The following is a 23,093-nucleotide window of genomic DNA, read 5'->3' as shown; positions in this document are numbered from 1 at the left end:
GCCGATGTTCTAAAACCCTAAAGTTAGGATCATATCAATCTTTAACCGATTTTCACTATGCAAATTGCTTGGGAGAAATAGCTACATTCTATTTCAATCTTCACATGCATTTTTCCAAGCTGAAACAAGAGTATGTACGTGTTAATGTACGAATTAGAACAGAGATGCATTCGTCCTTATGAACTCTGCAAACGTGCCGATACTCGAGTATTGAATTAGAGCGGAACTGCATTTGTCCTTGTAAGCTATGTGAACTGAAATTGCAAAACGTGACAATAGTGAGTATTGAATTAGAGCACAACAGCAATCGTGCTTGTATGCTCTCGAAGTGAAATTTTGAAACATGTTAATCATCAGGTAAGAGCAGAATTGGTGCGTAATGATAACACTCAAGGTTGCTCACACTAAGCAACTGCGGTTGGTACATAGTGTTGTGAAAACTACAACAAGAAATGACAATGTTTTTCTGTTGATAATATGTTGAGAATGTAAGATTTGGTGAGAATGATTTATATCAATATAGATTCAGAAAAAAACTTTGAATTCACTATTATTCTTCCAAGAATATTCAACTATGCTTGCCACATAAAGAGTTTTGAAAAAGAGGGGATTTGAATGGTACTACTGGACATATATTCTGGAAGAATGATAAAATCTCATCTAGAATTTATGATAGTAAGAAGATCGTTTCACTTAAATCTCCAGTGTTCATTGTGTGTACAACTCGTTGTCAAGATTATGTTTCAGTTAAATTTGAGAGTAAGATATTCATTTCACAAGAAGTTCGTTTCACTTAAATCTGACAGGTCGTGTATGTAAAACCCATTGACAAGAACATTTTCAGTTAAGTTCGTTTCACTTGAATCTGTCAGTAGATTACCTCTCTCTCACACAATATCTCTCGCTCTCTACTATTAATCATCAAATAGACTATGACTAAATGTAATTGAGCATGACTAAATGTAATTAGCCATGACTATATTAACTAGAGCATGACAAGAGAGAGAGAGAGTATCATCTTCCTCTCCTTCTATCTATGACTAAATGTAATTGAGCATGACTAAATGTAATTAGCCATAACTATATTAACTAGAGCATGACAAGAGAGAGAGAGAGAGTATCATCTTCCTCTCCTTCTTCTTCTCCTTCTTCCTCCTCTTCTCCTTCTCCTTCTTCTTCTCCTTCTTCTTCTTCTCCTTCTTCTTCTCCTTCTTCTTCCTCTTCTTCTAGAGAGAGAGAGAGAGAGAGAGCCTCTTCTCCTTCTAAGGGGGCGGGAGAGGTGCGGGGAAGGTGCGGGGGAAGGGGGAAGGTGCGGGGGGAAGGGGGAAGGTATGGGGGGTCGGGGGGAGGGGGAGGGGGGGAAAAGTCGTAAAAAAAAGCGTCAAAATCCGCGTTACCCCTTCTACTTTAATTGTTTTGAAAGAACTATTCATGTGCAAATAAACAGTCTTAAAAATGGATTTAAAATCCAAAACAGCTATCTGAACGATTATTATAAGATAATACGTTTCCAACCTGTAAGCGGAGATTCAAGAAAGCTCTAGAACTTTACTAAATAATTCCAAATAATAACTCAGGTCATGTCAGTCAATGACAAAACTACCTAAGATTTCAAATAAATGAATCACTGAAACCCCTGTGTTGAAACTAAATTGTAATTAATCTATAATTGAACAAGATTGTATTGTTATTTAAATGTTGGTAATTAATCAAATTGCAAACATAGTCAGAACCGAATAAATATTCACTTTATAATCAGTGTTTCACTTTATAGCTCACTAATATTGGCAATTTATCAAATTTTAAACAAATAGAACCCCAATTAAATATCCACTTTATAAATGGAACGTCAAACTAAATCACAATTTCTAGCAGTCAGGAAACTGGATTGATTATTCCAATCAAGCAATGAGCCTTTAATAACTCAAAATACTAATATGGGGCCAAACGGAATAATTGAATGTTTGAATTGAATTATAATTACCCAGAAACAATGAATCAAACTAATCACTTGTGGGCTTCAATAAGTAATAAACGCTCAAATAGATTCGGGAATCTTGAGACGCAACTCAGCAAGCCACCTACTTGGTTTTCATCAGAGACTCTGGTCACGCAGTTCAAAGCAGAAAAGAGAAGGAGCTGTCCGGCCCGAGCCCTTTTTTATGAAACCAAATCATGGAATTTGTACCCTTCCACGTGGTCGAAGAAAAGCAATTCATCTTCCAAAAATAGAAAATAATTATTATTTAACGAAGAAATTCGATGAGAACTACTATCCAAAAAAAAATCTGGTGTGGCGCACTCACATAACTTTCCTTGCCGTTATTAGAATTGATCACCTGACGCTAGTGTTTCACGCGTATCACAAGTCTACTTATAAACAAAGATCTAAGCCAGCTGGTGACAGGACAATAACGCTGGAGACATACGAGGTCTGATATCTCTTCATAGTGAATGATCTAATAGAATCAATTGCCAACAGTTTGCAATTGGTTGATCACATTTTCTCGAATTTCGAGCTGAAAATTTTAGGTTACTCAACATTAATTGTAGAGATTTTTATGCTCAATCCTCTCCACTCGATTTTTTCTGTTAAAATTGTATCTGAAGCCTGATAATTGGGATCTGAAATCCAACTTTGCATAGATGGGGCGGAGCTCATGAAATTTTTACAGATATGGGACTTGTGGCAATTGATAGAGCTTATCAATGACTATTCCAGGTATGAATTTAATCAAAATCGTTGGAGCCGTTTTCGAGAAAAGTCGCGAAAAACCCTGTTTTTGACAATATTTTCGCCATTTTAGCCGCCATCTTGAATTGCATTTGATCGAAATTGTTCGTGTCGGATCCTTATAGTGTGTAAGGACCTCAAGTTCCAAATTTCAAGTCATTCCGTTGAAGGGGAGATGAGATATCGTGTACAAAGGCGCACATACACTCATACATACACACACACACACACACACACACACACACACACACACACACACACACACACACACACACACACACACACACACACACACACACACACATACAGACCAATACCCAAAAACCAGTTTTTTGGACTCAGGGGACCTTGAAACGTATAGAAATTTAGAAATTGGGGTATCTTAATTTTTTTCGGAAAGCAATACTTTCCCTACCTATGGTAATAGGGCAAGGAAAATAAAAAGAAAAATATTGAGTGAGAAAACATAAATTGAAGAGGATAAGAAAATGAAGTTAATGATCAGAAAATCCTATCAGAGTCAAGATGTCTCCACACCCTATCAAGCTTTCAGTAACACACTATAATCAGATTCACTTCAAATTGTCAGTATCCCTTATGGAATAGCATCAGCGCTTCTCATTTAACCAATGCTGACAAGAGTTTATTTCACCACCTTAGGTGGTCTACAAGACCTGTCATTATTATTTCAAAGTTAAAGGTCAAATAGCGAATATGACAGGTTTTAGCAGATGATAGAGAGAGAGTGAGAGTGAGAGATACAGAGTGTGAGAGAGAGCTAGAGAGAGTAAAGAGTGTGAGAGAGAGCGAGAGAGAGTGGGAGAAAAAGTGTGAGAGAGATTGTGTGAGATAGAGAGAAAGATAGAGCGAGTCAGAGCGAGAGACAGAGTGAAAGAGAGAGTGAAGAATGTGAGAGAAAGTAAGAGTGAGAGTGAGAGAGAGATACAGAGTGTTAGAGAGAGCAAGACTAAGAGAGAAAGTGTGAGAGAGATTGTGTGAGATAGAGAGAAAGAGAGAGCGAGTCAGAGCGAGAGACAGAGAGAAAGAGAGAGTGAAGAATGTGAGAGAAAGTAAGAGTGAGAGTGAGAGAGAGATACAGAGTGTTAGAGAGAGCAAGACTGAGAGAGAAAGTGAAAGAGAGAGTGATGAGTGAGAGAAAGTGAAAGCTAGAGTAGAGAGAGTGAGATAGAGATTGAGAGAGCGAGACAGAGCGAGAGAGATTGAGAAAAAGAGAGTAAAGAGTGTAAGAGAGAGAGAAACAGAGTGTTAGAGAAAGCGAGAGTGAAAGAAAGAGTAATGAGAGTGAGAGAGAATGAGATAGAGATACAGAGTGTGAGAGAGCGAGACAGAGCGAGAACAGGGTGCCCAAAGCAGTTTTGATGTCGTAGTTGCGACATGAGGCTGAATTTTGGGGGGATTTTTGGAAAAAAAAAACCAGGGAAAATGGGGGGATTTTTCAATATACAGTCTTAAGTACCTGAATGGATACCAAATTTTGAGAATTTTGGGGGGGAATTTTGCGACATGGACTATTGGGGGGATGGGACCCCTGAGCGAGAATATGATAGAAAGCCTTTATTTTATACCTAGGAGGGCGAAGTAAAGGCGCAGTCGACCCTTCTTACACTAAACCTCAAGGAGATTGAGAGAGGCAAGATATAGTGAGAAAGAGAGAGCAAGATATAGTGAGAAAGAGAGAGTAAAAAGTGTGAGAGAGAAAAAGAGAGTGATAAGTGTGAGTGAGAGAGATATACAGAGTGTTGGAAGAAGTGAGAGTAGGGAGGGACAGTGAAAGTGTTGAGAGAGAGATACAGAGTGTGAGAGAGCGAGACAGAGCGAGAATATAATAGAATGACAGCCTTTATTTTATTACTAGGAGGGCGAAGTAAGAGCGCAGTCGAACCTCTCTTACATCTAAACCTCAAGGAGATTGAGAGAGAGCAAGAATAGTAGAAAGAGAGAGTAGAAAGTGTGAGAGAGAAAGAGTGAGTGATAAGTGTGAGAGTGAGAGAGATATACAGAGTGTTAGAGGAAGTGAGAGTAAGGGAGGGACAGTGAAAGTGTGTGAGAGAGAGAGAGTGAGAGAGAGATACAGAGTGGTAGAGAGAGCAAGAGTGAGAGAGAAATGGAAGTAAGAGTGAGAGAGATATAAAGTGTGAGAGAGAGGGAGTGATTGAGTAAGAAGGAGAGAGTGAATGAGAAAAAAGTGAGAGAGAGTGAGAGAGAATTAGAGAAGGGTCGCCCTGAGAACATACCCTCTGCAGACATATCGAGTTAGCTAATGGAGTTAGAGTTAAGAGCCAGCACCCTGTCTTAACACAGCAATTCCATAAAACATCAGATGTTAACATCAATTTTGATCTCATGCTTAATCCCCACCTCGCGATTAGCTTGCAAAATGAAAACATCTCCTGAATTTCCCACGAGAGCTTTTCATTCTCATAAATGCGAGGGAAATGCTCACCTGTGATACAATGATCTGTGAATATCTGGGTTAACTTTAGTGAGCTATTTGTTTGTTGAATGTTGAATTCAAGAATACTGGTATGTCTCTGTTGGAAGTTCAATTTGTCTCTTGAGGGTAAGGATTCCACACAGCCGAGTATTCTATGAATACTATCATCATTTTATTTATTTATTTATTTATTTATTTATCACATTGTGTACAAATACTTAACATGAGGAAAGGCACAACAGGCTCATGCCCAAAACTGTCCCATTTCCAATTTATACTATACTGTCCAAATCAAAAAGTTGGTTATGTCACTCTCACTTTTCAAAATACAATTTACGCTCTTCAATACTCAGATAAACGAGCAAATTTTGAATCAAATAGATACTATTAGAGTCTAGAATCGAAAAATCTAAAACAGTAACTTAATAATTATTATTCAAAAAGATCTTGAATGAAACTAGAAATTTTTAAGCTGAATACTTCACACTTTACGAAAAACACAGCTTTTTCACCTTCATCAATTAATAGATATAATCTATATATATATATAAAAGCGAAATGGCACTCACTCACTGACTGACTGACTGACTGACTGACTCACTCACTCGCAGAACTAAAAATCTACCGGACCAAAAACGTTCAAATTCGGTAGGTATGCACAGTTGGCCCTTTAGAGGCGCACTAAGAACGGATTTGAAAAGATTTCCAAAGATACGCCCAAAATCTGCGTTTTTCCAGCGTTTTTTAGCGTTTTATTTATTTATTTATTTATGTCATTGACAATTATTACAAATCATAATTATAATAAATATACTATGATTGGGTGAAGACAACAGGCATAGCCCAAAACTGTCTTCTCCCAAATTTTTACAAATAAAAGTTTCAAAAAAGAATAAGGTTAAGATTTCACTTTCACTTCAAAACGTCCAATTTCCACTTCAAAACTAATGACTAAACTAAAAATTTTGAATTTTGATATTTAAAAACTGATTAAAAACAAAAATATTTCACTCAAATCTCTACAAATTGGAAATTTTTGAGTAATTTAAAAAAATTTTGAGCCAGAAAAGAAACACAACTTCAGCTTTATCGAGAACAAATGAGCAGAAATTGTTCAAATTTAGTACAGAAGATCACCTAGGGTGAAATAATGTTGTATTGGAAGAAATTTGCAATAACGTCAAAGATACACCCCATAATTAGCGTTTTTCTTGCTTTTTCTCAGATTTATCGAGAACAAATGAACAAAAAATGTTCAAATTTACTACAGAAGCCCCTTCTGGGGTGTAATAATGTTGTGTTAGGAGGAATTTGAAATAACGCCAAAGATACACCCAAAATTATCGTTTTTTGCGTTTTCTCAGTTATTTCATGAAGTAATAGACAAAAAAAATCAATTTTGGTACAGGGGTTTAGCTAGGGTCTAAAAATTTTGTGATGAGGTGACTTTAATATTCATCAAAGATACGCACAAAATCAGTGTTTTTCCAACGTTTTTCTGCGTTTTCTCAGTACTTTGACTTTCTGATGGAATGAAGTATGCTCAAATGAAAAATGCAGGCGAGCGAAGCGAGCCCGCTGATCTAATTTTCGGACGATCCAGTCGGGGGTCCAGGGGGCGGAGCACCCTGGCTAGACGGATATGGCGAGCGAAGCGAGTCTGACGGCTAGTTCATTATAGGTATCAGTAATTTCATCATTAAATCAGTAGAGTTAATTTGAGAAATACGATTTTTCTCCGAAGATTATTCTTTATTCTTTATTCTTTATTGATTGATATAATAAGTATACATCATATAAATGATAGGGAGAGGAAAAATAAGGTAACCTTGTGCTATTCCTCTCCCCAATTCAGATATGGTTACACATAGTCCGAAATAGGTTAAGTATTGTAGCTCTTCATTTCGCAAAATTTTCAGACCACTAATATGTTCACAAAGTAAATTTTCAAATTTAGATGTTTCAAAACAAAAAATAGAACAGATATTTCACATTATTATCACTTGACTAGAGAAGATTCATATATTAAAGAAATAATTTTGAAAAAGAACCGAAAAAACAAACTTAATTCTAGAAGCACAGCTGTATTAGATATTCCTAAAAAGAAAGAAATTCCTTTATCAACAACCAATTATAACCCATAACAGAATCGTTCTGTAAATCTTCCATTTTTGACTTAAGATCAAAAATTGGTGAGATGCAGTTAAATTTTTTCATAATGAAACACTGGGATGTTGTCTAGGAGTATCAAGAATTTATTGAATAATTACATACATGTAATAAATATTAATTACATACATGTAATTATTGGAAAATTACAAACATGTTCTAACACTTATGGTGAAATCTTCATCAACACTATAGATGACACCATAATTATCAAGGTCTATAAATACAGGCCATGACACAATCCCGTGATGCATTGCAAAATCGCCATTTTATGGGGTCCTAGTTAACCAATTTTCAAATTTATCAGCTGTTAACATTATGGATTGAACAACATGATGTGTTATTTTGTAATATGGTTCAAGGGATATTGCTTGGCTTTGAATTGTAAAAAAATTGTTCCGACAGAAAAATAATAAATTAGATTCCAACTAGGAACTGAATTGTTGATTTCTATATTTAATTGATCGGAACTTGAAACTCTTTTTGAAATTGGCCTCGCTTATTTCTGTCTTGTCCCAATGCCTTTTGAATCAAAATCCTTGATTTACAAGAACAAGAACAATTTTTTATAATACATTAGCTGTCAGGCTCGCTTCGCTCGCCATATCCGTCTAGCCAGGGGGCTCCGCCCCCTGGACCCCCGACTGGATCGTCCAAGAATGAGATCAGCAGGCTCGCTTCGCTCGCCTGCATTTTTCATTTGAGCATTTTTATCATAAATTAGGACAATCAAGTCGGGGGTCCAGACTAAACGGATATGGCGAGCGAAGCGAGCCTGACGGCTAGAAATATAATATTCCCAGGATTGAAGTAGCAGTGCCCAATCAATTTTTCCGCGATAAATGCATTTAAATCTTCAATGCATTTGAATCGCCAACCTAACAAAGTCAACTCAACTTAATGCCAACCTGACAAAATTATTAATTTAGTTGCCAGTTAACAACTGTTTCGAAGAGGTACTCTATCTAGATTATAGTTCTATAGTAACATATGATATGGAAATTTCAATTATAATTAAGAGATTGGGAGAAGAAGAATATACATGCTAAAAGACAAACTTAAAACCCTTAAAAACAACCCTTAGAGTTAAAATATTGCCAAAAGATTTCTTAGTGCGCCTCTAAAGGGCCAACTGAACATACCTACCAAATTTGAACGTTTTTGGTCCGGTAGATTTTTAGTTATGCGAGTGAGTGAGTGAGTGAGTGAGTGAGTCAGTCAGTCAGTCAGTCAGTGAGTGCCATTTCGCTTTTATATATATAGATGAATGAGCATTTTTTTTGTATTGCTGATGTAAACAATAAAACTTGAAACTTGAAACATTTATTATTTAAATTTCATTATTAAAGAATTGAAGGCCTGAATTCACATATTATCTGAACTAGAATATTGTTTCTAAAATGCATAATTTTGTTACGAGCAAATTGAATTAGATTGGATTTTCAAATGTACCGCCATAAATACCCCATAAAATGGCCGCTCCTTAAGGAACATGAGTGTCATAACCTGTATTTATAGACCTTGCACCATTTATGATTGTGTAGAAACATGCATGAAATTTTCAATAAATTCTTGAAATTCCAAGGCATTATTCCAGTGTTCAATAAATTACTTCCATTTTCATTGGATTATAGAATTTTCTATTTTTATCAGTTATTTATTTCATTTCTTCATCTTTCAGTAAATCCCAGTTATTTTTAATGAATGATCTATCATTTATGCTACTTTCTGCAGTGCCAAACTCTTTCTATGAATGGATCTGGAATTGAAGGTCAGTGGAGTTCATAGAGTTCATACTCTCTTCACACTTTCAACTGATAAGTTCAAGATAAGTTGGAGTAAAAAGCCAAGATAACTTTTTTTCTCTTGATCTTCGCTTCCAAGCTGTTTTCAAACCACCACTTATCAGCCCTGATAAGTGACATTGATTGATCAATTTCGTACAGAACATCTAGATCATTGATGAGGGTAATCATTATTCATAAATATTGATGTCCCAGCATTTTTCTCTCTGGCATCAATCTGAACGAAGGATCAGCTCTCACATTCCACCTCACTGGAGAATTATGGCGAGAAGAACATTAATCTTCCAAAGATCTCATCCATTTTCTTATTTGTTATCTCTTTCGCTCATCTTATCATTCATCTTCGTTTTCCTTTCTCTCTTTTTGTAGTTTTCTTCTCACATACTTTCACTTCTATGTGCCGGTTGCACGAAAGCCGGTTAAATTTTAACCGTGATTAATTTCACGAGAGCCAATCAGAGAAGGCCTTGGCCAAGTGAGTATGCATAGTCCCATTGAAACTCAGGGGAAAATATTTTCGCCAGACTGCACAAAAAGCAGCTGTTTTCCAGTCCCTACGTACATCTGAAAGATATTGTTTGCAGACGACTCTCGTCTGCCGTCAGAACAGGTTTCTTTCCGGCCTAGGCCGGAAAGACTACCCTTTCCAGCCGCTAACATGGAACTAAGAAAGGTGATCAAAAACCAGCTGATCAAAAAACGTTTCATAATTTGTGTTCATTATTCAATAATTAAAACATTTATAGACTAATAATAATCTTATTATGTCATTTGGAAGAATAAAAAAGTATGAACTCAACCTCCCACATAATTGAACATCACCTTTTGGGTTATTTAGACAAATCAGAATAAAAAATTAAAATACTTGGACAATTTCCCGATATTCAGATTACCTCAGATTTGCTAGAGCTATCACCTTCCACTTCTGCTCTCGGAAGTGCTTAGTAAACAACTATTCTCTTATTTATATATATTGTTTATTTTTGTGTGTGGCGAAAAATAGCGTTCGCACCACGGGCAAAAATGTTTTTCCGGCTCTCAATGTTTTCTAGTCCTCGGCCTACGGCCTCGGACTTGAAAACCGATTTCGAGCCGGAAAAATCTCATTTTTTGCTCTTGGTGCGAAATATACTGGACAATCCACTGATACTGATATACTGGGAATCCTGTTTAAGAGTTGAGTGTAACAGAGAATCTGATTCAAAATGAATTGACAACAATGACGTTCTATCATTCTCACTGACTTTGGAACGTGCTGAATGTTACTAAATGCAATTCCAATTTTTTCCATAATATTGATTCACGGTGACTCATCACTATGAAGAATAATATATTGATAAAATGGTGACAAAGGATATATGATGATTGGTGGGAGAGATTTAGAGAACTAAGAATGATACTGATATATGAAAAGTAAGGCAAAACTGTTGTCTACTCACCGTTGCAAGCTTATCGAATTTGGCAAACAGGTCATTGAGCACTCGAACAAGCTCTTGAGCACTGCATTGGCTGGCCCAAGCTGCAAATAAGAAGCCAATCAATTCATGATTTCACTTTTTGTGTAGTTGAGAAGTTGATATTGTGGTAATTATTCATATTGAATGAAAAAGACTAAGAAATTGTCAAAAAACCACTGATTTATTGATAATTAGAAAGACCAGTCTCGGTTATTACACCATTGTCAATCTCTGATAAACTAAAACTAAAAACAAGAGCAACAAAATTTATACTAGTAGTTGCATACTAGTAGAAATTCTGCTGCTCTTGTTTTTAGTTTTAGTTTATCAGAGATTGACAATGGTGTAATAACCGAAACTGGTCTTTCTAATTATCAATAAATCAGTGGTTTTTTGACAATTTCTTAGTCTTTTTCATTCAATAATTCATGATTTTCTCAAGGAACAAATGGTTTTCAATCAATCATTAGGTATGTTTCTCATGTAGGCTGTTTCTCTTATGTGATTGATATAGAAAACTAAGGCATCTAGAATACATTGCAGTCTGTGATATATTGTATATACGGTATTCCAGATACCTTGATATGAACGAAGAAAAGTATGATTGTATCAAGTTTTGGAATGATAGTAGTTGACGAGAGGAACAATAAGATGTCATCACATTGGCGAAATTCACTCCTATTCTTCAGTTATAAGCATTTGAAGATGAGTGATTTCTCTGATCTGTGAATAGAGGTAAGATTTATGTTTGAGTGAATAAGTCACCCTGTATTGTAGCGAAACGTCTCATATTATAGCAAGACACTTGTTAGGTCAACCTCTATCCATATTCCGAATATCAACCGAATCTGGCACATTTGTATTTTTCATAAATCAACAATTCACTGGATGCGAATATGGTTATTTGTGCAACCAGTGCGCAAAGTGACAGTTCGCTGCACCGAAGGAAACGTTTATGCCCGAGCCGTAGGCGAGGGCGGAATGGCTTCTTAAATGCAGCAGAGGAACTTTGCGCACGTATTTCACATTTAATTTTTCCTACAGTTACCATTGAATTTATGAGAAGTTGTTGATTGAATATTTATGGGTAAAATGATGGCTGAAATCCATCAAATGTTTGTGTGTATGTGATGCTGCTATTAATAGCAACCTTAATTCATTTAAAAATTAATAATCCAATTGAAGTTGAAATTTCTCAGCCAAAGTTCTCATTTTTATTCATTCTAGAATCAGAAAAAATACAGATGGAACAAAAACTTCACATTCAAAATACACGCCAACAGCTTGTTGGCTGAACCGAGATGCAAGATGGCTGAACACAACAAGATGGCTGAACCGACAAGCGCGTGACCTAGCGGGAAGAATCGTACCTAAGTTTGTTTCATCCAGCTAAAAATTACTGAAACACGATTAACGAGAAAAATTAACGAGAAAAATGCTCAAAGTAAACTGAAAAATATTTATAAAAATAACATAGACAACAGAGAATATTTATTGTAGTATTGTTATGTTTTTTATTATTCTTATTTATATGAATATCGAACGGTAATCATTTAACCTCGAAATTCGAATTTTATAATGTATATTTGCTACTTTTCTCATTTCTTGCAGTTGAAATAATAATTATAAATAGAAAAGAACTATTATTTATCATTTAATGATGAGGATTCGTAAATGATGATTATTTAATAATTATGATTTAGATGAACATTATTCTTGTTTTAGATTTCTAGATTGGGATTTTATCATAAATGTAGGGTAGCCATTGAAATGATTCTTATCTAAATCTAACCACAGTCATTTTTACCAACTTAATTTTTGTTTTCGTGCACTAATCCTCCATATAACCCACCAACTATTTTGTGTTGCCATGTTGCAAATCTGGAGTGCAGAAAAATTTTTCCCGCACTAGAGCGGAAAAGTGAATCTTTGCGTTCTGTAATCAGTGCAGGAATCGTCACTTTTCAAGGTAACTGTGGAAAAATAAATAACGTCTTAACGTCATAAATAACATTTTCACTGATGTGAAATAAACGACAGATTAATCAACATTAGGATATACGACAACTACGTCTTTCTAGCAAAGCTGCGCTATGTGTGAGGACACTCCTCCTGTTTCTATAAAATACAGTAAAATAAACATAACATTAGCTGCTGGAAAGCGAAATGTGCGTGTTCGTGGCGCATAAGTCTGTACGCACCTTTACATCAACATTAACATCAGCTTCGAATGATGAATTCAGTGAATTAAATGATGCTGTTGAATTTTTTTTTTTTTTTTTTTAAACATCTTTATTGCCCATAAAAACAAAATACAAAATAAAAAACTTACAAAAGAAATATTCTAGATTATATTAATATATTATGCTATTTTACATATAAATTATAATTACATGGCACCACCCAGCAAGGGCAAAACCCTGACCGCTGAGTGAGAGTATCAGCTGTTAGACAATATAAAAAATTTATTTACTAATAATCAAAGCTACAAAAAAATCGAAGTTAACAATAAATTACTAGTCAAGTAATTATATATTTGACTGATGTCGAAGAAAAAATTTTGTATCACCCACTTATTTATCTGTTCCATCCTCTGTCTACCCCTATTAGAAAGATATTCTGACAATGCATTTGGCATTATATTTATTATTTTTGAGCTAAGATACCCCAATTGTCTTCTCACTATTGTCAAATCTGAATAGTTAATATTATAAATGTTATGAGATGTAACTCTCAGGTTATACATAGAAACGTTATTATTCACTGTAAATTCCTCCTTCCTCATCCATGCATAATAAAGAAGTTTCTTTATATAAATTTGACGTACTGTCATCACTTCAAATTCGGCAAATGTTTCACTACTAGAAAAAGCCCTTGGCTTATTAAGAATTGCTTTTATTATCATTTTTTGAAATGTAAAAATTTTATTCATGAAAACATCATACGCTCCTCCCCATACCACTAACCCATATTGCAGCACCGATTGAACATAGGCAAAGTAAAGGACCCTAAGTAATTTATGTCTAATATTTTACGGACTTTATAAAAGATAAAGGAAATAAATTTTAAGCGTTTACAAATATATTCTATATGAGGCTCCCACTTAAGGTTACAATCAACCATGATGCCCAGATACTTTATAGATTTTTCATTTTTTAGTTTAGGGCATGCACAATCCTTCCATTTTTCAAAATCACAATTTGTATGTATTTTTAAATTCATAGCATCATTTGGTTGACCAACTATTGTAGGAGAAAATGTAATATATTTAGTTTTTGATGTATTTATACTCAATGTATTAATATCAAGCCATTGTTTAACCATGGATATTACTCTTTCTGCTCTCGAGTACGTCTCTAACCATGAGCGGTCCTTAACAATTCAATTAAACATTACTGAAGTGTCGTATCCAATGAATGTATAAGTAGAAGTGGTACTATACTACTATAAGTAGTAATAGAACTATCTATTGGATTGAGTTTGGTTGTTATTTATTGAAGTTTTTCAGTTTATCATTATTGATAGTTTGACACCTTGTGAGACCGGACTCCCCAATGAACTGTGTTTATTGCTTCACGAGCATTTATTATTCATAGATGATAATTAACTTTGAGCACTCACCAGTAAATCCCTTGATATCAGCGAATAATATGCTGACATTCTCGTAGCAGTGCAGATAAATGCGGTGGAACTGGTGCGGTGTGAACGAGCCTTTCTCTGCTTCCGTCGCTATGTCTCTGATCATTTCTTTGGCTACGAAGTCTGGCAACACTGCAAAAATCATTAGAATTGGATTGAAAATCAATTATTCATCTGGCAACACTGCCAAAATCATTAGAATTGGATTGAAAATCAATTATTTAAATTGGAGGAAAAATGATTCGCAAAATTATTGAGACATAGCGATAAACGTATCATTCATTTCATTTCATTAAGTTTCCATCACGTACTTGTGGATGAGAATACTGCGTGAGGTCTACTGTTCACAGAACTACTAGTAACTATTGTTGTGTTTCAATGATTTCTGTATCCCAAAAATTAGACGTGAGTAGCCTTTCATAGTTATCAAATTGGTTTCATTGGGAAACTGGGCTTTAATTCTTCTCTTAAGATTAAATGTCAATCACATTGGATTACTAATCCACGGTGAACTCTCATATCTCATATTATCTGACCTCTCCAATTTCAAACGATGTTTCAAATCCTGGCTCTCAGGTATGCAATGATAACAATTTATAACACCTCAGCAAACAGCAAAGTCAGATAGCGCTGGATAAACGCTACAATTCAAATCTATCTCACACACACATTCACTCACTTACTCACTCTCTCTCTCTAACAATATGATTACTATCTAACAATATGATTATTATCTATAGTTATTATATTACAAATTGCTTTTTCATATCATATACAGTTCAATAATTATTTTCTCAGTCTATATTATGTAAATTCATCTATAATTTTGCTGTATTGTAAGCTATTGTATATAAGTGTAATAAGCCAGTATATATTGTAATCTACATAAATAAAGTACTCAATCAATCAATCAATCAATCTTCCACTTATCCTATCACAAAGTCAATCTCCAAGTAGTATCAAGCACTCTCTCACTCTTTCTCCTTCTTTCTCGCTTCCTTCTCTTTTTCCTTCCTCTCAATACTTTCCACACTCTTGCTCTAGGTTGTATTCATTTCATTTCATTTATTGTATAATATACTATAATAATAACATAATTATGACATTGGAGGAAAAACTAGGCTGAGCCTGTACTATTTTTCTCCAAACGATTTGATTAAATGTTAATGTTGGCCAAAGTTTGAGGTTATGAATTTGCACCTATTTTGAATTGCTTAGCCACTTGATTTTCGGGCCAGAAATAGTGATTTGAAAATTATGAATTTAGAAGGTTGACGTGATACTCTAAATGAATCACAATAAATTGAAAACTTGAGAAATATTGCACATTTTTTTGAAAAATCGCAAACCTACTCACTACTAGAAAGTTACAGCTTATGGTGTAAACGCTCAAGAGGCTTATTATACAAAGCCAGGTTAAGACTTTACAACGTAGTCTCCCTGTAGATCAGTTGGAGATCTACATACTAATGACAGTGTAGAAAGCGAGCCGATTCTCTGCCTAGCCACTGCCTTCTATTTTTTTTCACTTTTTGTGTAGTTGAGAAGTTGATATTGTGGTAATTATTCATATTGAATGAAAAAGACTAAGAAATTGTCAAAAAACCACTGATTTTATTGATAATTAGAAAGACCGGTTTCGGTTATTACACCATTGTCAATCTCTGATAAACTAAAACTAAATGGCAGGCGTTCATGCCCTCGACCAATAGCAGTACTCGCCTACTAGTATAAATTCTGCTGCTCTTGTATTTAGTTTTAGTTTATTAGAGATTGACAATGGTGTAATAGCCGAAACTGGTCTTTCTAATTATCAATAAATCAGTGGTTTTTTGACAATTTCTTAGTCTTTTTCATTCAACACTGCCTTCTATCATAGAGAAACGATAGCATAGATATCCCATGGTATAGGGCGTTTATGTCGCAAGTTTAACTGTTATCCCAAGCCGATAGTTCACATAGTTCTTTCCTATGCAGCTGTGTGACGCTGGTAGTCTCTCAAATTGTGCCGTTCATACACTATCACCCCAACAAAACAGTAAAAATTGACAATAATCGACAGTAATCGGCTTGAGATAACAGTAAAAGTTGCGACATAAATTCCCTATACCATGGGATATCTAATTACGCTATTGTTTCTCTATGCTTCTATGGTGGAGCTGATATCAGTATATCTGATGTAATTTATGAACTTTTCATTGTTGTTCAATTATTTCGCCCTTACCTGAGAGTAGAAGTCTTTCTTGTTGGTCGTTTTCCTTTTGTGTGTGATATCTTGTCTCAGTGGAGCGATGGGTCTCCAAGAACGCCTTCCTCTGTCCCCGGTCTGTCAGGTATTTGGTGTAGAGGCCGGCAAAGTTTACTGCCAGATACACCAACGCCATTGCTATCATCTGCCTCACAACGCAGCTCAAGTCTTTATACTGCAACAGAAATATTGATTCATGAATATAAATTAATAACAAAAAATATTCTCCTATAGAGAGAATGAGAATGAACAGAGTAAGCGCAAAAAATAAAAAAAAAATCTGGTGTGGCGCACTCACACAACTTTCCTTGCCGTTATGAAAATTGATCACCTGACGCTAGTGTTCCCGCGCATCTCAAGTCTACTATTCAAAGATTTGAGCCAGCTGGTGACAGGGCAATAACGCTGGAGACACACATGAGGTCTGCTATCTCTTCATAGTGAATGATTTAATAGAATCAACAATAATTTGCAATTGAGTAATCACATTTTCTCAGTAATCTTATTTTCAATTTTAGGTGGAAATGTTACTGAACATTTATTGTAGAGATTTTCATGCTCAATCTACTCCACTTGATTCTTTTTTGTTTAAATTTTGTATCTGAAGCCTGATAATTGGGAATCTATCTGCATTGATGGGGCGGAGCTCCTGAAATTTTACAGATATGGGACTTGTGGCAGTTGATAGAGCTTATCGATGACTATTTTAGGTATGAATCAAAATCGTTGGAGCCGTTTCCGAGAAAATCACGAAAAACCCTGTTCTTGACAACATTTTCGCCATCTTGAATTGCATTTGATCGAAATTGTTCTTGTCGGATCCTTATAGTGAAAGGACCTTAAGTTCCAAATTTCAAGTCATTCCGTTAATTGGGAGATGAGATATCGTGTACACAGACGCACATACACTCATACATCACACACACACACAACACACGCACACACACACACACACACACACACACACCACACACACACACACACACACACACTCACACACACACACACACACACACACACCCACACAACACACACACAAACACATACAGACCAATGACCAATACCCAAAAACCAGTTTTTGGACTCAGGGGACCTTGAAACGTATAGAAATTTGGAAATTGAAGTACCTTAATTTTTTTCGGAAAGCAATACTTTCCTTACCTATGGTAATAGGCAAGGAAAGTAACTAGAGTTGTAAACTAGAAGGGAGAGGAAGTTGAGAAAATTCAAAGAAAAGAGACAGAAAACACGCAGGAGAGATTGAAGAAAATGAAGAAAAAAATATTTTGTGGAAGATGAGTCATGAGGAAAAAGAAAGCTTAGGAATTCGAAGAAACGAGATAGAAAACATGCAGGAGAAAGAGTGGGAAAAGAATGAAATGAAGATCTTGTAACAGTTGATTTGAAAGTAAGAGGAAGATAAGAAAATACGAGGAAAAGAGACTGATAGCATGCAAGAGAAAATGTGGGAAAAGAGAGATTATGTGATAGATGGGAGAAAATGAAGAGAAAAGTAAGAGAATACTAAGGAAAAAGGCAAAACATCCAGGAGGAAGAGGGTTGAAATTGATAAAATAATAATAACTTTGAGAGAGATGAATCAAAAAGGAAGAGAAAGGTGACAGTACGAAAGTACGAAGAAAAGAGACAGAAAACACACAGGAAAAAATGAGGAGGAAGAACGAAATAGTGACTTGTGATAGATGGAAGAAAATAAAGGGGAAGGTAAGAGAATACGAGAGTAAGAGACAAAAAACATGCAGGAGAAAGAGAGGGAGAAGAAATAAATAACGATTCAGTGAAAGAAAATTTAGAGAAAGCTGGAGAAATACGGATGTGAGATACAGAAAACATGCAAGAGAAAATGAGGAAAAAGAAAGAAATAAAGATTTTGTGATAGATGGAGAAAAATATAGAGAAAGGTGGAGAAATATGATGGTAAGAGACAGAAAACATCCAAAAGAAAGGGAGGAAAAAGAAATAAATGAAGATTTTATAACAGATGATAGAAAATGAGAAGAAAGGTAAGGAAATACGAAGGTAAGAGACAGAAAACATCCAAGAGAAAGAGAAGCAAAAGGAAAGGAACAAATATTTCGTGATAGATGGGAGAAAATGTAGAGAAAGGTGGAGAAATACGAAGAGAAGAGACAAAACCATCCAGGAGAAAAAGAGGGAAAATGAAGAAATAAAGAGTTCGTGTGATAGATTGAAGAAAATAAAGAGAGAGGTGAGAGAATACGAAGGAAAGAGACAAAAAACATGCGGGAGAAAATGAGGAAAAAGAAAGGTATAAAGATTTTGTGATGGAAAAAATGTAGAGAAAGTTGGAGAAATACGGAGGTATGATGCAGTAAACATGCAAGAGAAATGAGAAAAAGAAAGAAATAAAGATGTTGTGATAGATTGAAGAAAATAGAGGGGAAGGTAAGGAAATACGAAGGTAAGAGACAAAAAACATGCAAGAGAGAATGAGGGAAAATAAATAAATAAAGATCTTGTGATAGATGGAAGAAAATTAGAGAAAGACGGAGAAATACGGAGGTAAGATACAGAAAACATGCAAGAGAAAATGAGGAAAAAGGAGAGATAAAGATTTTGTGATAGATGGTAGAAAATGAAGAGAAAGGCGAATAAATATACGAAAGAAAAAGACAGAAAACATCCAGGAAGCAGAAGACGGAAGCAAGACAAAATCCATCTTGAAATAATGCGACGCCACCTTCTTTTTGACAGCATAATCCTCAAATTTATTCATAGAATTTGCTCCCATCTCATATTGTATTACTATAGATATACCCTAAAACACACTACCATCTTCCAGCATCATATCTATAGATATCTGAAGGAATACATTTTGACGCTAAGCTTTCGCACCAAACTACTTGACTCCAATAAATCAGTATGATCTGAGAATCACTTCAAACTGATAGTGCCGGTTGCACAAAAGCCGGTTAAATTTAACTGTAATTAATTTCACGAGAACCAATCAGAGAAGCCGATTGCATAAAAGCCGGTTAAATTTAACCATGGTCAATTCCACGATAACCAATCAGAGAAGCTGATTGGTTAGATTGGCTATGATTGGTTCTCGTGGAATTAATCACGGTTAAAATTAACCGGCTTCTGTGCAACCGGGACTTGAGACATTTCTTATAGATAACATCAATAATGCTTCTCATTCATTGATGGTAGAAGTTGATAGTGATTTTCACTATAAGAAGTGATTCACTTTATAAAATAGAAAGACTTATACTTCTCTATGGTTCAAAGCATAAGAATTTTGTTTCTCATTGGTTATATAGTGAGGTCCACGTTATAATGGCAGTGTTTGAATAGCAATGGTGTTGCTATCCTTGTCTATCATTCAACATGAAGTTTATTTGGACAATTTATTTCATGAAATTGGGATGAAAAGAAGTTTTGGACTGTAGTCTGTTTCTTTGTCCTCAAGTTGATTGTAGATGATGAATGAATAAATAAATAAACAAAGCAGATAGCACTACCTCTTTCTTGCTTTTCTCTGTGGCCAGATCGTCCTTCAACAATGTAGAATTGATAATTGATTAACAAAATATTTCATCTTGATTATGAAAGTTCTTATTGACAAATATTATTTCTTGCTTAATTGATCATTTTGAACGAGAATGAACAGTTAATATTACATTAATAAACCTGTATCAACTTCCATCTATAGAAGGCATTGACAAGACTGAGGATCGGAAACGTTGTTGTCCTATCTCTCTTCACTTCCATTATAACGTGGACCTCACTTTAGTTTTTTTGGAATTCGATTGCAATTTTGTTTTAGAATTCGACAATTGGGTTTCAGGTATTTTCTCCCGATTGTATTCGAGGAACTCAAGCCGATTACTGTCGACTACTGTCTATTATTACTGTTTTGGATGAGTGAGAGTGTCAGAACAGTCAGTATAAGACACTACCAGCGAAATGGTAGGAGAAAAACGTTGCCGATCCTCTGTCTTATCAATGTCTTCTATAGAGGATAGCTGATACAGGTTTATTGATGTAATTAACGGTTCATCCTCGTTCAAAGTAATCAATATTATAGTTTACTAAGCAGGAAATTATATTTTCCGATAATTCTTAATGAATTTTCTAAGATAGAATATTTTGTTAATCAATTATAATTTACACTGTTAAAGACGGTCTGGCAGCAGAGCAAAGCGAGAAAGGGATAGTGCTATCCGCTTTGTTGAATGATAGACAGGGATAGCATACCATTGCCAATCAAACACTGCCATTATAACGTGGACCTCACTATAGATTGTCCAATGACAGACAGGTTGGCCAATCATTGTGAATCAGGTGCTGACTTTATAACGTAGATCCCACTGTAGGAGATAAAACAACCTGGAAAACTGATCTCTTGAATATCGAAATAGCCTGAGCAAATATATCTCGGAGTTTGAGTTGGGATACTACTCATCAAGTAGATCTCGAAACTTGGAAGTCCGTTTCACAAACATAACTTGCCGTTCATACTTTATGCAAACATGGTATGTAAACTCGCTAACAGTTGTACCAACATAACTCAACACAAGTGTGTGCGCTGTTTTTATACCTAGAATAAACATGAGTTGTGCTTGTAACTTTGCAGGCTCCGTGTTGTAAGAGGAGGAGGAGGAGGAGGAGGAGGAGGTGGAGGAGGAGGAGGAGGAGGATGTGGTGGAGGAGGAGGTGGAGAAGGAGAAGGAGGTGGAGGAGGAAAAGGAGGAGGAGGAGGAGAAGGAGGAGGAGGAGTGGGGAGGAGGAGGAGGAGGAGGAGGAGGAGGAGGAGGAAGGAGTAGGAGAAAGAGTGGAAAGGAGGAGTAGATGGAGGAGGAGGATGTGGTGGAGAAGGAGGTGGAGAAGGAGAAGTAGGTGGAGGAGGAAAAGGAGGAGGAGGAGGAGAAGGAGGAGGAGGATGTGTGGAGGAGGAGGAGGAGGAGGAGGAGGAGGAGGAAAAGGAGGAGAAGGTGTAGAAGAACGAGAAGGAGAAGGAGGAGTGGTGGAGAAGGAGGAGAAGAGAAGGGGAGGAGGATGTGATGGGAAGGTGGAGGAGAAGGAGAAGGAGTAGGAGAAGGTGTAGGAGAAGGAGAAGGAGGAGGAGGATGTGGTGGAGAAGGAGGAGTAGGAGCAAAAGGAGGAGAAAGTGTAGGAGAAGGAGAAGGAGGAGGAGGATGTGGTGAAGAAGGAGGAGGAGGAGGAGAAGGAGGAGAAGGTGTAGGAGAAGGAGAAGGAGGAGGAGGATGTGGTGGAGAAGGAGGAGGAGAAGGAGAAGGAGGAGGAGGATGTGGTGGAGAAGGAGGAGGAGAAGAAGGAGAAGGAGAAGGAGGAAGAGAAGGAGAAGAAGGAGGAGAAGGAGGAGGAGGAGGAGGAGGATGAGGAGAAGGAGGAGAAGGGAAAGGAGAGTAGTGATGAAGAGGAGGAGGAGGAGAAGGGAAAGGAGAGTAGTGATGAAGAGGAGGAAGAGTAGGAGAAAAAGACGAAGAAGGAGGAAGAGGAGTGGATGGTTGAGGATGTGGAGGAGTAAGAGGAGGAACAACAGTAGATGGAGAAGGATGTGGTGGAGAAGGAGAAGAAGAAAGAGGAGGGTGAGGAGTAAAAGCAGTAGGAAGAGGATGAGGAAGAAGAGGAGGGGGAGGAGTAGGGGGAGGAGGAGGAGGAAAAGGAGAGTAAGGATGAAGGGGAGGAAGAGTAGGAGAAAAGGAAGAAGAAGGAGGAAGAGGAGTAGATGGATGAGGATGTGGAGGAGTAAGAGGAGGAACAACAACAGTAGATGAGAAGGATGTGGTGGAGAAGGAGAAGAAGAAAGAGGAGGGTGAGGAGTAAAAGCAGTAGGAGGAGGAAGAGGAGGAGGAGGAGGTGGAGGTGTTGGAGGAGGAGAAGGAGGAGGGAGAGGAGGAACATCAGTAGATGGAGAAGGATGTGGTGGAGAAGGAGATGGAGAAAGAGGAGGGTGAGGAGTAAGAGCAGTAGGGAGAGGAAGAGGTGGAGGAGGAGGAGGAGGAAAAGGAGAGTAAGGATTAAGAGGAGGAAGAGGATTGATTGATTGAATACTTTATTCATGTAGATTACAATAATATATACTGGCTTATACACATATATACAATAGCTTACAATACAGCAAAATTATAGATGAATTTACATAATATAGACTAGAGAATAATATTGAACTGTATATGATATGAAAAAGCAATTGTAATATAATAACTATAGATAATTATATTGTTATGCATCTACATAAATTGGCGGAGCTTTGGACATATCAATGTCCATTCTTCGGAAAGAATATTCGAAGTATCCTTCCCACTAACACTCTACCAAATGGTAGAGGAGGGAGAGAAGAAAAAGAAGAAGGAGGAGGAAGAGGCGTAGATGAAGGAGTGTGGTGGAGAAGAAGAAGGATGAAAATGAGAATGATAAGGTGGAGGAGAGAAGAGGAAGAAGAGGAGTACGAGGAGGAGGAGGAGTGAGTTAAAAAGGAGAGAAAGAGAAGAAGATAGAGCAACTTGTAGAGGAGAAGGATAAGGAGTCGGTGGCAAAAAGGAGGAGGGTGATAAGGTGATAAGTTCCAATAAAC

General features: G+C 36.4%; 1 protein-coding gene across 1 annotated transcript; it reads right to left on the bottom strand.

Annotated features, from left to right (window-relative positions):
* Window positions 1-10,539: 10,539 nt before the first annotated feature.
* LOC120355930 (adenylate cyclase type 8-like) lies at window positions 10,540-16,679 on the bottom strand. The gene is made up of 3 exons (XM_039444688.1): window positions 16,484-16,679; window positions 14,242-14,391; window positions 10,540-10,682 (listed from the first exon to the last, which is right to left on the bottom strand). The coding sequence occupies exons 1-3, from the start codon at window positions 16,650-16,652 to the stop codon at window positions 10,543-10,545; spliced, it is 459 nt and encodes a 152-aa protein (XP_039300622.1). The 5' UTR covers window positions 16,653-16,679; the 3' UTR covers window positions 10,540-10,542.
* Window positions 16,680-23,093: the final 6,414 nt, after the last annotated feature.

The sequence above is a fragment of the Nilaparvata lugens genome, unplaced genomic scaffold (assembly GCF_014356525.2).
Source record: "Nilaparvata lugens isolate BPH unplaced genomic scaffold, ASM1435652v1 scaffold5278, whole genome shotgun sequence".
Lineage (NCBI taxonomy): Eukaryota > Metazoa > Arthropoda > Insecta > Hemiptera > Delphacidae > Nilaparvata > Nilaparvata lugens.
The sequence above is the reverse complement of the archived record's forward strand: the minus strand, read 5'-3'. Positions and strand labels throughout refer to the sequence as shown.

What these genes read in the sequence shown, in the direction of transcription:
- LOC120355930 (XM_039444688.1), bottom strand. Translation starts at nt 16,652, where the DNA reads ATGATAGCAATGGCGTTGGTGTATCTGGCAGTAAACTTTGCCGGCCTC. An exon ending in AGAAAGACTTCTACTCTCAG is followed by an intron (nt 14,392 to 16,483) that starts GTAAGGGCGAAA and finishes TGATTTTTGCAG; the next exon opens with TGTTGCCAGACTTCGTAGCC. An exon ending in TGATATCAAGGGATTTACTG is followed by an intron (nt 10,683 to 14,241) that starts GTGAGTGCTCAA and finishes TCTTATTTGCAG; the next exon opens with CTTGGGCCAGCCAATGCAGT.